A 14,898-nucleotide genomic window follows, 5' to 3' on the forward strand; every position below is an offset into this window, starting at 1 on the left:
GGTGACCCTACCCTATATAAAGGAGATATATTGCAACTAGATATATAACCCCAATAGTACAGTTGGCCGTGCCCTAACACAGGAGCCAAAATGCTTCAAAGATTCATTCTGACAGAAAATCTTCTATCTTTAGACTAGCCAGCCTTGCTATTTGACCAGCCTGGGCTTCAGCCTTCCTTCCCAGTGTAAAAGGGAGGAGATGCAGCATGTTCAGAAGCAAAGCTGCTTTCCTGCATTACCTTAATATCAACAACTCAAAAGTGTTTGGTATCTGACTGATAAAACTCCAGTTTTTAGCTCTGCTCAAAGCTTGATGACCTTCTTTAGCCATAGGGAGAAGACATGCATAGATGCCAAACCTGTTGCTGAGGAAACAATTCTGGATGATCTTGATGATGAAAGTTGCAGCCTCCCGTTCAGTCATGTTGGGACTGAACCTGTGTCTATATGCAGAAAATCACAAAAAGCAAGAGTAAAATTAGTGAGGTTTCCTCTGAGCGCGATACAAATGTGTCTTTGCACAGGCTTAGCCAGATGTTGATTTCACTTGCTGCAAGTACCTACTTCATGGGAGACTGCCTCGTACAAATCATGTAATGTTTTAATGAGCACTTGCCATTACTCTTGTAGTGCAGACAGAGACTGTGAACTTTTCATCAGTCTAGCGGTAACTCTAGGAACAGCAGATCTCTCCTTCTAGGCAGCTGCTACTTTTAAAATATCTTTGTACCTAGTAGTGCCCTTCAGCTCCAGGCCATCATACTTGATGAATCTGTGCTTATCTTTAGGAAACTGTAGGAAGTTACATGCAGGAAATGCTGAGCTGACTCTGGAGGCATAAGCCTGAAGGGCTGTTTAAAGTGTCACATTAGAATTTGTATTTGCCTAAGTTGTTGGATGTTACAACGCAGTCCCCTTCAGTACTGTATTATCTGCAGAACAAATTTGAAGATGCAGCTTTCCAGAGTCCAACACCATTATAGAGGACATCAGACTCTGCAACACATTACTTCTCAATTAAAGCAGATCTTCCCTGTACAGTCTTATTTTGCTAGTCCTATGAACTTAAAGATAATCCACACGCTTGCAGAGTCATTGAACAGCTTGAACTTAATTCTAAGAAAAGGCCTTTGGAATTCCTACTTTCTTAGTCTATAAACAAAAGTTACCATTTTTACAACACTAGACATTTAAGATATTTGAGCAGCATGACACCTATACTCATTGCACAAGTTGTGACAGTATACATTCTGTGAAGAATATACGAACATTTTCCAGTTTGTACATACGCTTACTTACTTCAACAGCTTGATTGTCTGCCCTCGGAAACAGGGCAGTCCCGTATCCAACATTAATGTAACCAGTGAGACTACAGCATCCATGTAAGGCCTAAAGAAAAAGAGGACAAAAAGGTTATAGGACTCAAACTTCTGCAGCTGTAGGAGGTAAAGCAGGCAAGCCAAGGAGCTCGACAAGCTGGATCCCACCTTTTTCTGTAATTAAATCAACACACATAATCCTCTTAGGTTTGCTGGTGGAGCTATACCATTGCTTGCAATCTGTCACTTTAATTAAATTTCACTCTTTTACATTGGACTACCAGATACTCAGAATGCTGCAAGATGAACAGTCTCAAGTAAGATTATACAAAGCAATGCTTTAGTAAACAACATTTCTTTGGCATCAGAAAGGTGAACTACTGCATCAAACCAGTACAAAAGGCTGAAACCAGCAATACCATAGTAGTAGATTATCTTCTAATTCGTAATTACCCCATGTAATTCTTTGCTACATCAGCCCAGCTTCCCTTCTCCTTCCTCTCCTCCCACTTAGACCTTTTATCACCTATCAAGCTATTATACTCTACTACTTGGGTGACATTTTTGCCTTGACACAAAACCTTCTCCAGACTGTTCCCCCTCAAGGAACCAAATTGATCTTGACTCGAAGACAGCCCCTCCTGGGGCTACTAGGTGAAGAAACTTTGATTCTGTAAGATGACATCAATAATACTTTACACTCATGATAGAATGAGCTTTTATCTAGACTCTACTGTACTGTCCTCCTCCTACCCACATGCAACATCCTCTTGATATAGATTTATTAGTGCTTCTGCACGTTAAAGCAAACCTTGTGCAATGTAAAGTTGTAAACCTTTATGGTGACTGGTTGGCAATCACAGCTGAGGAGCTGAGCTACCAAAACCCCTGCATATTTTACAACAGAAAAATGTAGCACTTTTTCACATCTCCTACCTAATTAACTATAGCTGAAATGGTGATTAATGCAATTGTCCTATTTGGGAAAACAAGAAAGATTTTGATTCTCCTATAGTTTCTTACTGCAAAGTTTTAACAGCATACTAAATTGTGTGAGGAAATGTGTGTAACAACACATTTATAAATTGAATATGAAGAAATGTGTGTAACATCAAATTTATAACTTGAATATAATACAGAAATTTTTCAAATATAACATAAGAACAGAACCCTCCCCACAAAGTTAGGCTGCAAAATTGCAGAATTATTATGTTTTTTCAAAGTTTGCAAGATGTACCAGGACAGTCTGACAGGCTCAGACTTCCTACAGACAAATGTTTATTATTATTTATCTTCTCATCTGGTTTTATGCATGCAAGCACTTCCACTTTTGAGCACTTAAGAACACCTTACCTGACTGCCAGATAGCCTCTGACACACATCTCCATAAACCATTTGAACGGAGTTGCCTCCATTTTTCCTCCCATTATCATCACCATCTCATCAGTCAGCTTAATGTCAGGCTCCCAGCCCAGGTTTCCACCAGGTGAGCTTTCAAACATGAATCCAAAATCTGTGCACAGAAGAAAAGTCACCTCATAAACTTTGTTGGTTAATTGCGTGCTGTCAAACCTTACAGAAGAAAGGAGAAGTGGATTTCACGTAATAATACCTACTTTTTCTACCAACATTTCAACTCCTACTGGAAAAAAGCTTTGGGGAAGTGTAAGAATGCCAACAAAAGAATCATCACCATGACATTAGGCTAGACTTAAGAATGATGACATCAAATAAAAACTCCTTGCTGAAACATCTGTGCAGTACCAGAAAAGCAAAGCTAAGGCAAAGGTTACAGCCTCACATAATTATATAAATTTACTTGTCAAATTTAATTCATACTCATACAGTGATTAAAGGAACATAAAGATATATACTTATACATATACACACATATATATCTATGTATGCATGCATAAGCATGTATACATACATAATCCATACATACGTGTGTATATTCTTTCCTGAAGCTGGTATAACTTTGTGAAGCTACATTTAGACAGAAGCAGTCAATACAAATACACATACAATACTGAACAGGCATGAAAAAATCCCATCTGTATTTACAAACTGTGAAATCAGTATATAGATGGATCTCAAAAGGGAAATAGCTTACTATCTTCTATGAGCAATACTTTACAGCAGAAGGAAAAGGTAACTACTGAAATTTGAATGTGGATATAACTGACCAATATGAATAATGTGTCCCTTTTTGTCCAGCATGATGTTGCCATTATGTCTGTCTTTAATCTGGAGCAGAAACAGGAGAAGACTATACGCAGCCATACTGCGGATGAAATTATAGCGAGCCTGTACAAACAAGAAGTTAAAACAAATCAGAAGAACATAGAGAATTTAATAACTCTCCACCCCAGGAGCAGATACAGCTGAACAAAGGTTTGGGGTTTTTTTCATTTTTTTTTCCATTCATGATTAGTTTGAAGCAATGTTCAATGATATTCTCCATACATCTACAGCTGCAATAACTTCTTTAGCTAACTCACTCATAGCTAAAAATGGATTATCAGCATCAGAAACCAGATACAGCATTATGGTAGTCATTATCCAATTATTTGTCATTATTTCTTATAGCCAGAATGTTTCTCAGTTGAGATTTTGCTGTGCTTGCCAACTGATATTTTACCTTCTGGAATGCAAGGGTAGACTCATCTCCATATTGCCTTGTAAAGTAATCATACATCCCGAAGTCTGTCTGCCTGCCCAGCTGGTCACGGGATGTGCAGTCAGGAATGCATTCAATAACACCGCACTGAAGGGGAAGAAGAGAAACAGGTCTGTAAAGCACGCTCCCAACACGTATTTTGTTCGTGGCTCTTGGCAGTCATACAAGTCCCTTGGGAAATGTGGGGAAGCCTATAGATCACCGAATACAGAATTTCTACTCGTATAAGTAGTATATCCATTTTTTTAGGATTTCCATGCAAAGACAAACTCTGTGACTTTCCACTGACTTGTACAATGTAGTTCCAAAAAATCAAACAACGAACACGAATAACCACAGGCAGCAAAATTTCAGAGCCAAAAGCTTCAGAAAATCAGGAAGCAGGAGAGGTAAGACTCTTTTTGTTGCTGGTACTCCAAATATTTGGCTTAAGTGATGTGGGCAGTATTTCCTTGCAGTATGGAATTTTTATGTGTGCTGGAAGAGAAAGGTTTTTTTTGATTAGAAACTATTTTCTACAGTGGTACAGTTAATTGCCCACTTACCCCCGGAGCTGTGGCCACCACTCTGTACGGAAACACAAAAAGATCCAAGCCTACCAGCTGAAATATGTTCTTGAAGAGATCGATGATTTGTAAAGCTAACATGTCCTGTTATACAAGAAAAAAATTGCACAAGCATTACAGGGGTTACGGATCATAAGTTAGATTACAAAAACGCTCTGAGGAACTCTGAAGTGAACATTAAGTTACCCCAGCAGGTCTGCAGATGTGTGCTTGTGCATGAACTGTGGCTCTGGGGGAAATCAAAAAGGGAAAAGATAAATGCTGTTTAAGTGGGTAGCAAGCAACACTGAAGATTTAACTGCTGACCTACAAAGAGCAAATTTTTCCATCACTCTTTGATAAGAGGGCTACTAATAACTCCAGGGATAACAAAAAGCATTCCCTCTTAATCAAAATCAATCAAACTTCAATGTACAAGATATCACCTCAGAAACTGCTGCTATGTTACCAATTGTTCAATTGAAAAATAAACTCTGAAAAATAATTTTAAGTCATGGTAAACTGTATTGAAAAGGTGACCTTTGGTTCCAAACCAGAATTTCTCTAGTGGTACAAGACAGTTCTCTCCCTCAGTCCATAACTAGTGCAGATTCTCAAAATTCCAAAGAAAAATATTTCTATACTAAAATTACTTTCTTTTCCACTATTGTCACCTACAAATCTGTCTCCTATAACTGCAAAGCCTGATAGCTTTTACCTGTCTGCAGTCATCGCCCACTTTAAAGATAGCTGCCTGCCAACAGATTTTCTTACTGTCCACCCCTTCTTCTGCACTTTCATCTATGGAATCAGAACGACAACGCAGACCTGCAAGAAGAGTACAAAGAGAAACCCAGACATGGACTTCAATTAGTAGCTTTCTATCATGACAAGCCTTAAGCACTCAACCCCACAACATTTCACTGCAGGTGCACTGCAGATATTTCTGCCTTGCAAGGTGGATGCTGTAAGAGAGTTCCCTTTGTCTACTGGAACTGGAACATACCAAAACAGTGTTCATGATTTACTTGATAAATGCCTGAATTGCATTAAGCTAGTCAGCTAGAGCATCCCACAAAATTTATTATAAGAAAAAACTGCCAAACCCTGGCAGTCTAAGAATCAGGGAAAGGCAATCAATTTATATGTTAGTCTAAAGTAATAGTTAAAATTTCTTCAAGATACCTATGTGGCTTGCTTCCTGGGACTTAAAAATTGCAAAAAAAAATGGATTTAAGTTTTCAGAATTTTCTACTCTCTTCCTTTGATCCAGTTTCATTTCTGAGCGGAACCATTGCAGATAAAGTTCAACATGAAAATAATTTTACTGCAGCAGTACAGGTCACTAAAAGTAGGCAATTTTAAAGGAATTGCTGACTCTTAATTAGTAGTGTCAATGATTAAAACACAGTTACTAACCTTCTTTTTCAAGCTCACTAACTCCACATCGTTTCACTTTAAATTTGGCCAGGTAGGGTGCTTTTGCTGCACTAAATTGTAATAAAAACAAAGATGATGACAAGTGCAAGTTAGCCAAACAAGAATTTGCAGAAAAACACCTAAATATCATGAATTAACTTAATGGGAGAATATAACAAGAACATGGTACCTCTGCATAGGAGTTCCTGATTTGTAATCAATGTCCAGAACAATAGCTTCAGGATTGCTGGGCAAGTAACAGCCTGCAAAATGGAGCAGACAGCTGAGAACAAATCCCTTGGCTAGTGTGACAATGCAAGTTGGAGAAAAATTGGTGTTCAATACATAGTTTTGAATTAAATAAAATGTTGGAGATAAACTGGAGATTACAGTCTGTGAGCCACGAATGACGCAGTATCCTTTGTATTAGCAAGTGGCTGACAGAAACTAATAGAATACAGTTTTGAACTAATACTGCAGGATCTGTACCACAAAAATGTACAGACAGAACTTCTCTTACAGTAGTCCCTAATAAGATGTGGCTGTTTTTCCCAGTGCACTAGGGAGGGCCCTCAGCAACCAACACATGGCAGAAGAATTGAGACCTGTTAGTCAGAGATGAGGAAAACCTTTCCCCAAACTCCATTTTAAAGAGAAGATTCAGGTTGTGAAAACATATGTTCAAGATTTGGAAGGACCTGCAGACAATGATGTTTCAAGGGAATGCCTGATGGGACAAAAAGGAGAATGAAAGGAACTGGACACACTTCATTCTTGAGATAGCTTCTCAAAAGCGCCTCATCTTTTTTAAAAAAGAAGGTGGTCCAAAGAAAAAGAGCTTATTTATCTTCCCTCTTCAGACATACATTTCTACTTTTATCCATGATGTGCGTTATCTAACTTGCTCTTGGGCAAATTTTGATGGACCAGATAGAAATTATTTGATGAGTAAAATATTTGAATTGTTTCAAGAGAAAAAACAATCCAACTGTTACAGAACAGCAGCCACCAGCATCAAAACTGAGAGCTGCCACTTGCAGAGATTTCAAGATTTGCTTGCAGAAAATACAGTACTCATGCTGAATGCAAAAAGCCCACTATATTATATGATTAAATCTCATCTTACCAGGCTGCACTTTCACCTCAGATAGAGCACTCAAACACGCTTTTTTTCTTTCATCTCCTTTAGGGAATGGCCTAGAAAATTCAATGGCATTTTATTTATCTGCATACTATATATTATTCTTTGTACTAGCCTCAAATTTCTTTCAAATTTATTCAAACTTCACTAAAAATGTTTCTCCCTGTAATGACAAAGATCTCTTACTGCACCATTTCTAGAGAACTTAAAGGCTCAATACCCAACCAGAACATTTTTTATCTCAATGAAGGTTATAGTCTTTGCTTTGTAGATTTAACATTGATTTGACGTATTGGTTGTTGACAAACCCAAACAGCATAAGAGATGTGAATGAAATACATGAAGGCTCTTCCTCATACAGAAATTTGAGCATAATTCTACCTGTGTAAGCACTGCTATAGTTATATCAATGTGATTTTCCTTTGTGGAACTTATTCTAGAATAAGAACATTGCTAACTGGAAAACGACAAGCCAGCAAAATGCCTAAGCAATTACACGCCTAATTTGTTCACATACTTAGCGTGACTGCTGGTGTCAACTGGATAATTGGTAACATGGTTAACGATTAGTATGTACAATTACCCATTTGCACAGGCACTTGAGTTAACCATCTATTGAAGTCAGGCACACAATTGCATGCTCACCTGATGTAGCAGCATGCAACTGAAAGATCCTACCTATGCTCTCGTTTTAAGCAGTACAGCAGATTACTGAAGCAGCAACATAACACTTAATGAAATCACCACAGATGATACATTCATTCATTCATGTCATCTACAAAGCAAACAGCATCTCCTCTGTGTTGTCTTTACATTGGAGATGCACAAAAACCACATTCATTTTAAGGCTGGGGTGCAAAAATGCAATGCTTGCAAAGCACTATTATTATCTGTTGCTTAATTATGCCTTCATACTACCAAACAGTGGATTGATTTCATTCTAAATACCAAGATACTCAGATCCTAACCCCCCTTTTAACTCACCCTACTGGGTGAAAACATCTTAACATGCACATAGAAGGCACTTAGTATTTGATTGTTTCTGGGATCTCAGTGTCCATTAGCCTGATGCCCTTACATTGGTGGTTTGCAAAGCTTCAATTTAAAGTAGGTATGTTCCAGAACATACATTTTATATGACTTTCAAATACTTTCATACACCAGAGAATGTTTTAAAAATATGCAATGAAACCACACTTACAGACTTAGAGCTTGTGTGCTGAGCTGCTGCCATCCACTGGCAAGCTTTATAAAAGTTGAATTACACTTCTTACTGCAGTCTGTACGGTCAACAGTGAGAATCCCTCTATGAGTAGGACTTTCAGTTTTAAAAGATCAACAATCCAATGTTTATGACATCAAAACTTTCTCCATAACCACGATTTAGGAATGAAGGAAAAAGACTTACATATGCAAAAAGAACAATCATCTTTGAATTACACTGCACAATGAAATCTCTTTAAGAGGAAAAGACAATTTCATGGAGTTTTAGCAGAAGGGAAACCATTTATCTATGTTTGAGTTCTTTTGGTTTTGTGGTGGTTTTTGTTTTCTTCATTTGTTTTTAAACTCCACACAAAATGTTGATATGCAAAAAAATGACAGTCAAACTGGTAGACCTAAAGAGACAAGCGCTGTTTTTCCTGCCTGAATCGAGCTCCGCTTACTTTTCAGAAGAACATTGGCAGCATATCCAAAAAACCAAATTAATGATGCAGGTGACAGCTAGGCTGATGGAATTTCAGCTGGGACAAGAGCACCGATTGCTTTACAAATTCCATTCCCGTATCAGTGCATTTTTCTATGGAACCTGATTCCACAATGTATTTGATAAAATCAGACTAAAAACTAACGTTTAAGTTTAGAATCATCTGCTTCCAAAGTAAAAAAGTCATAGTTGTTTCAGATGGACTGCTAGCTCAAAGCATGAACACTGAGATCAGGGCAGGTATGAATTATCCCTAAAAGTCAAATTAAAATGAGCCTTTGCATCCTACTAGAACTCTTCAGTTTAAATGTAACTTAAAAAAAATAATCAATTTCTTATCATATAAGTAATTAATTCTTTTTTCCTGAAAACACTATCCCAATACCCCTAAAAATGACTTAGCCTCTTAATCAGGACACTGGTAATTAACAGAACAGAGAACCCCAAAAAGCACAATTCTGAAGTACAGCACTTACTTGATAATGGCTGAAACGTTGGTGATTTTATTAAAGAAATCAAATTCCCGTTGGTAGAACTCCTTGGCTGGGCCAGATAATGAGCCAGTTATCTCCTCTACTAGCTGCTCCAGAAGTTCCCCAATGTCAGCTGCACATGAAAAAGGAAGCATTTGTGTCAGAAGCTTATTTCAGAAACTAAATGATAGGAATGATGGAAATAGCCACCTTCAGATAGTATTCAGAAAAAGGTACTGATGCAAACATTGCCACATCTCTTTTGATGCATTCTGTCAGGTAGAACGCTTCTACAGAATGGGCCTTACTTCTGCAAATGAAAGCAAAGTTCCTAGATAAAAGGATTCATCCCACCAAGAGAGAAGCAGAAAGGAGATTTAGTCTTAACTGAGACAAGGAAAGGAGTCAAGCTAGATTATATTTTAAAGCACTCACGATCTTTTTGGTGTCCTTCTTCGTCCAGGTAGATATTAGTTTTCATGTTCCAGATGAATTGGTGAGCCAAGAGCTGGGATTTGGCAGCTGCCCACAGGATGTATTCTCTAACGTAACCCATCTGCAACCATATCCAGTCCAGTAAGGATCAAAGATCATCACAACTCATACCAGACTCGGTACTACTGCTTCTAACAGCTATTCTTCAAACTCAAAAATATTTAATGGATGGAAAGATGACGTCTGCACTCTCATTCATGTCGCTAAACTGACCTTTGAAGAACAACAGCATATTTTAACAGGTAGTGAACTGACCTAAACTGTTTTCAGCTTTATTACTGACTTATTCCATTATTCTAACCAACCTTCTCCCCACTTCTGTGCCATTTTCTATCTCTTTGGATTGCAAATCTCTTTCAACTTAGGGCATCTCCTCATATGTGTACAAGAGACATTAATCTTGCTTGGCATCACTAAATGCTCCCGTAATACCAAAAGTCCAGGCAGTGTCATATGGACTGCACATTTTGGTGGCAAGAACTGCATGTGGTGGCACAGTTCCACAGAAATTCTAGAAAGAACAAACTTACAAAAGAAGTTGAAGTGTACAAGGGAATCCTACTTATTCCAGAAGTTGCACTCCCTTTCCTCTACCTGCAGCTACTTCTGTAGTCTGTAGATGTTCCTATGTTTGACTGATATTAACAGACAAGATCCCTGATGTTCACTGATGTGCACTGCAGAGGATACTTTATGCGAAGTTCTCAAAGAATAACTAGTCACCTACACTAGTGGCTGGGGATGTCTTCACCTGAAAACAATGCACTGACCAGAGCTCACACACCTTGTGGGCAGATAACAATGATCTCACATTAATGAACTCTGAACTTGGTCATCAAGCTTTACTTCTGACTTCCACAAGATGAAGCTAAAATCTGATTTCATATACATGATGGAGCACAAGACACTCCTAGATGTCTTCTTTGGTTAACTCCACAGCAAAATTTTTAAGGATAGTGATTTAAATTCATTACTGTTTGCCTCATGCAGACCTTCAAAAGCTTTATTCAGACAGTGTCTTAATCTGGGGTTTCCCATAACAAAATCTCTTTCCTGACAGATGAGCTACATAGGCTCTGGCTTCTCAAGTTTACCTGTTCATAAAAGAGGTCTATCTCAAGCAAGCCAGCCTCTAGAGACAGTAATTTTTCTTCTGTGTATTAGAGATAGAGGACAATAATAAGCAGCATTAGTTTAAGCTTTAATTTTGTCTGATTTGCAGTTTTAGTCTAAAAGCTGCTTTAAAAACGTGGTTTGTTGATATGCAGTTGTTTCATATCCTCACCTTGTCATACCGAAGTGCTTGCACAATCTGTGGAATGTAGAATAAAATGGCATCCTGAAAAAGAAAAGATGGCAGGGGTTTTATTGTTATTGTTTTAGTAGTCAGAAGGGAAGATAGGTCACATGCACAGAGAAAAGCTCTCTTCAGTTAGGTGATGAACAAAGTATAACTACCTCTTAAATTTAAACCATATATATGCCACCTCAAAGTATTTTTTCTGTCTAGCTACTCCCTTCTAAAATATCATTAATAGTCATGTATTTTACAGTCCTAATTCAAGTCTGACAGATGTTAAAAATCCAGCCTTCTGCTGCTTTAGAAGAAATATCTTTCCACTGAGTGAAGATTCAAAAGGAACAATTTAAGAATAGCCTGAAGAATTCAGCTTAGTGTGATTTATGACAAAAAAGCTGCAAGCACACGAGCCAGTTCTGCGTGGGACAACTTTAACTTTTCGTTCCAATATATTCACATTCTGCAATGTGGTGTGCCCATTTAGCATACACGTCTCTCCATGGTATTAAAATGGAGCCTGTGGCCACGATGACTAAGCCCATAACTTTGCTTGGGGTGTTAAGGCTCTCTTGGAACTCATCTTACCGGAGGAAAAGATCGCAGGACTTTAACCCCATACTGAGCTGTTAGAGGATGAGGTGGATACATGCTTGAAAAATAGGAAAGGCCAGTTGGTGGATCTGTTGGTGCCCAGCACAGAACGTGGCTGAGTTCAGGTGCATCAGCATCAATTGTATGCCAGGTAACCAGGTACTGAAAAAGCAGGTCAGACATGTTAGGCATTTGTAGCACCCAGTAATGTCGGGTAATACACATCGGATGGTAATGCTATAATCTAGCTTCCTATAACAGGGAAAGTGAAACATGCTACATTTTATTTTACAAAACCACAGCTATTTTATCTAAAGCATTTTTTTTTCCATGAAAATCTAACTATTGGAATCGCCTCACCTCCCAGATCACCAGATGAAGTTAGTGAAGTCAAGTTACTAAAAGCACAATACAGGAGTTCTAGCATAGGGAGAAAGAAGAAAGGATGAGCCCGTTTGTAAGAGTCAAAGAAGGTTCAAGTTTTCCTGTCATCTATTTTACAGGCGATGTACAGAACGCAGCACTGACAAGACTGTCCTTCACAGGACTAGAGTGCTTCACTGCAGATCAGCATGAAGAGTCTCCTCCATTTTAAGAGGCTTGGCCTCTTGACACACAGAACGGGTTAAACTTGAAATAATTTCAGCAGCAGCACTCAACAGTGGTCTTTTTACACATTACGCAAAAGGAACAGAAATGGTGGCTGTACTGCAAGTGATGAGTTTTGAGACATTTTGTGTATGGTGAGAATATACCCAGGAACAAGATGTACCATTAGCTAACGAGCCACCTACTCTTACTACTGTGATTCTTGCCTCAGCACCCTATTTCCACAGCTGTTCTGTCATTCTCTCCTACAGAGCTGCGGTTAGCACTAGAACATACGCTGTGTTAAGTAAAGACTGTATTTTCCAATATATCTGGATGCAACGGCCATACTGAGGCCCTGTAACAGTATAAATATCCACAAGTACCTTTATTGCTTCAGGAACATCACTAACAGCTCCTGGGTCCAACCGAACCAGACGGGTCACTTCTGTTCCAATAGCTTCAGTGTTCTTAAATCTAAGGATTACCAGGAATACAATAACATTATTAGAAAGTTTTGAAAGCCTCTTCTATTTATGTGGAGGACAGCAAAAGGCAGAAAAGTATATGCTTAATAAACAAATAGTCCAACTATGAAATAATGCACACTGAGGGACCAATATGCTGTCAAAAGAGTATTTGTGAACAACTGGTCCTCATCCAATGCTTTTGTATAAACCACTAGTATTTTAGCCCACTGTTGGATTCTTGGCTGAAACATACTGTCTGGGATTCTACAGAAACCAGTGTGCAGAACTCTACTTGGCAAAAAACTATCACTGTTGTAAGAGGGAAAGAATTTCCTTTCCCTTTTGGAGCCAACTATGCTAATTCTCCTACAATACTTATTAAAGTGCAAGCCAATATATAGCTAGAACATTTCATTCAAAGATACTTTTAGCACTGTTTAAATGCTATGCTTGCTAATGGGTTAAAAACCAAACATAATTTCTTCTGAATAAAACACCATCTAAATGTTAGCAAAGAATGGGTGGCCAGAAAGGAAGCTGGACTCTACTAGAGCCTGAGCCAAATGAGTATAGCAAGTAATCTACTTCTTTTCATTTCAAAGGTCTCAACCAGCTATGAAACTATGCAAAGGGGCTGTAAACAGGAGCAAGTGCATTCAGTACTTAGAGCGTAAGTACTCACTCAACTTCCAAGGCAGCAGGAATTACATCAGTTCTTTCTTTTGAAATATCTCACCTGGTAGGCAGCTGTACAGCAAGATGAGGAGAAATGCTCCAAGCCAGATTTACATTGTCCTTCCATTGCTTCTCACTGAGACTGATATACTTAGACCTCCAGTTTGCTACACTGCTCTCTCCAGTTTGATCCAGCTCTAGCTCAGGGGAAGACAGTGGATTGTACCATGTGATTAAGCGTTCAATCTCAGTAGCCTGAGGAAAACAGGAAAAAAAAAAGTGTTTTCTGGAAGAAGAAAAAACACTCCCAATTTCATACTTTAGTTTACGTATCCTACAAGACCATCACAGTCTTAGAAATTCATGCAGTTTCCCCATTCTTCTGATGACCCACCAACAACGAGAGCAGTAGTGTTCTTCGCTTCATGTAGTACTTGTGTAGCTGTGTACCTCTGTTAGTCTTCTTAGACATTCCTTGAGAAAAGGATAAAAAAAAGTTTTCAGTGGTTTTTGTTCAGTATATTAAATGGTGCTTTCAAACTGTCATGGCAACATTAACGCATAAGAACTGAATAATCTGAATAGGATGCTTGGAATAGGAATGAATAGGACGCTTGGAAATTTAGATTAGAGTGACTTCGGAAAGTCAGCGCTGCAGCTACTCATTGTACAGTTGTTCTCTGAACATATGCAGTACAACAGGCTACAGGGATATAAATTTAGCCAGCATTGCATTCACTTTAGAAACATGACAGTCAACTAAAAAGAAAGAGCACATAGTTTACAACTGTACAAAAACACAGCCCACAATCCAAAGTCACTCTGCTGCCCCTGAAAAGCACTAGGGGCAGGTTTGCACAAAGAAAGCAATTTCCTTACAGGATTTCAATACCTCTTGACCTCCAGTATTACTTCTTCTGCACTACAGAACTGAACATTCTATCAAAAAAATCTCCAGGTAATTTCAAAACTTTGCTGCTCACTACCAGTGAGATTTTTTCTGCCTCCTCTCCAAAGTTTGGCACTGGTAATTAAATACCCTGCCAGAAGAAGAAGAGCCCTATATTAAAGGTAAATGTTGACTTGAAGCAGTATCTGCATATAAAATATGCTGTGTACTTGGCTGCAATGAGCTGGTGACAATCAAAAAGATACCTGATTTTTTAGATATGGTTGACATGCCACTGGACAAAGGGTAAGTATTTATCCATCCTTGTGTAGCCTGTTGCCGAGATCCAACATTGATATCCAGGTTGCTCCTGGTGTCTTGATTATCTAACAACAGAGCACAGACCTGATGTAGAATCCAAGCAATGAAACAACAGGCTTTTGAAATGGCACATACAGGAACTCACCAGGTGGCACAAGTTGACTGGCTGTTAGATACTTCTTGTCTGAGAACATTGCAGTCCAAAACTTGATCAATATGCTGATATCCTCACGAAGCCTCTTCTCCCCTTGTGTAGGGAACTTTGAGGGACAACTTAAAGAAAA

The 14,898-nt window shown here is 38.5% G+C and overlaps 1 protein-coding gene across 2 annotated transcripts in view; it reads right to left on the minus strand.

Annotated features, from left to right (window-relative positions):
• The window catches only part of PI4KA (phosphatidylinositol 4-kinase alpha), a 63,532-nt gene that overhangs the window by 1,952 nt on the left and 46,682 nt on the right, over nt 1-14,898 (minus strand). For both annotated transcript variants that reach the window (XM_075769591.1, XM_075769589.1), the window contains exons 36-54: nt 14,760-14,887; nt 14,560-14,679; nt 13,799-13,878; nt 13,466-13,659; nt 12,646-12,736; nt 11,666-11,833; nt 11,066-11,119; nt 9,721-9,841; nt 9,289-9,418; nt 7,090-7,160; nt 6,154-6,226; nt 5,964-6,034; nt 5,263-5,372; nt 4,545-4,649; nt 3,961-4,086; nt 3,506-3,626; nt 2,673-2,832; nt 1,300-1,389; nt 360-443 (exon numbers count right to left, since the gene is read on the minus strand). In XM_075769591.1, coding sequence (XP_075625706.1) covers nt 360-443; nt 1,300-1,389; nt 2,673-2,832; nt 3,506-3,626; nt 3,961-4,086; nt 4,545-4,649; nt 5,263-5,372; nt 5,964-6,034; nt 6,154-6,226; nt 7,090-7,160; nt 9,289-9,418; nt 9,721-9,841; nt 11,066-11,119; nt 11,666-11,833; nt 12,646-12,736; nt 13,466-13,659; nt 13,799-13,878; nt 14,560-14,679; nt 14,760-14,887 — 2,097 coding nt within the window. The remainder of the gene's footprint in view (nt 1-359; nt 444-1,299; nt 1,390-2,672; nt 2,833-3,505; nt 3,627-3,960; nt 4,087-4,544; nt 4,650-5,262; nt 5,373-5,963; nt 6,035-6,153; nt 6,227-7,089; nt 7,161-9,288; nt 9,419-9,720; nt 9,842-11,065; nt 11,120-11,665; nt 11,834-12,645; nt 12,737-13,465; nt 13,660-13,798; nt 13,879-14,559; nt 14,680-14,759; nt 14,888-14,898) is intronic.

The sequence above is a fragment of the Balearica regulorum genome, chromosome 17 (genome assembly GCF_011004875.1).
Source record: "Balearica regulorum gibbericeps isolate bBalReg1 chromosome 17, bBalReg1.pri, whole genome shotgun sequence".
NCBI classification, from domain to species: Eukaryota; Metazoa; Chordata; class Aves; order Gruiformes; family Gruidae; genus Balearica; species Balearica regulorum.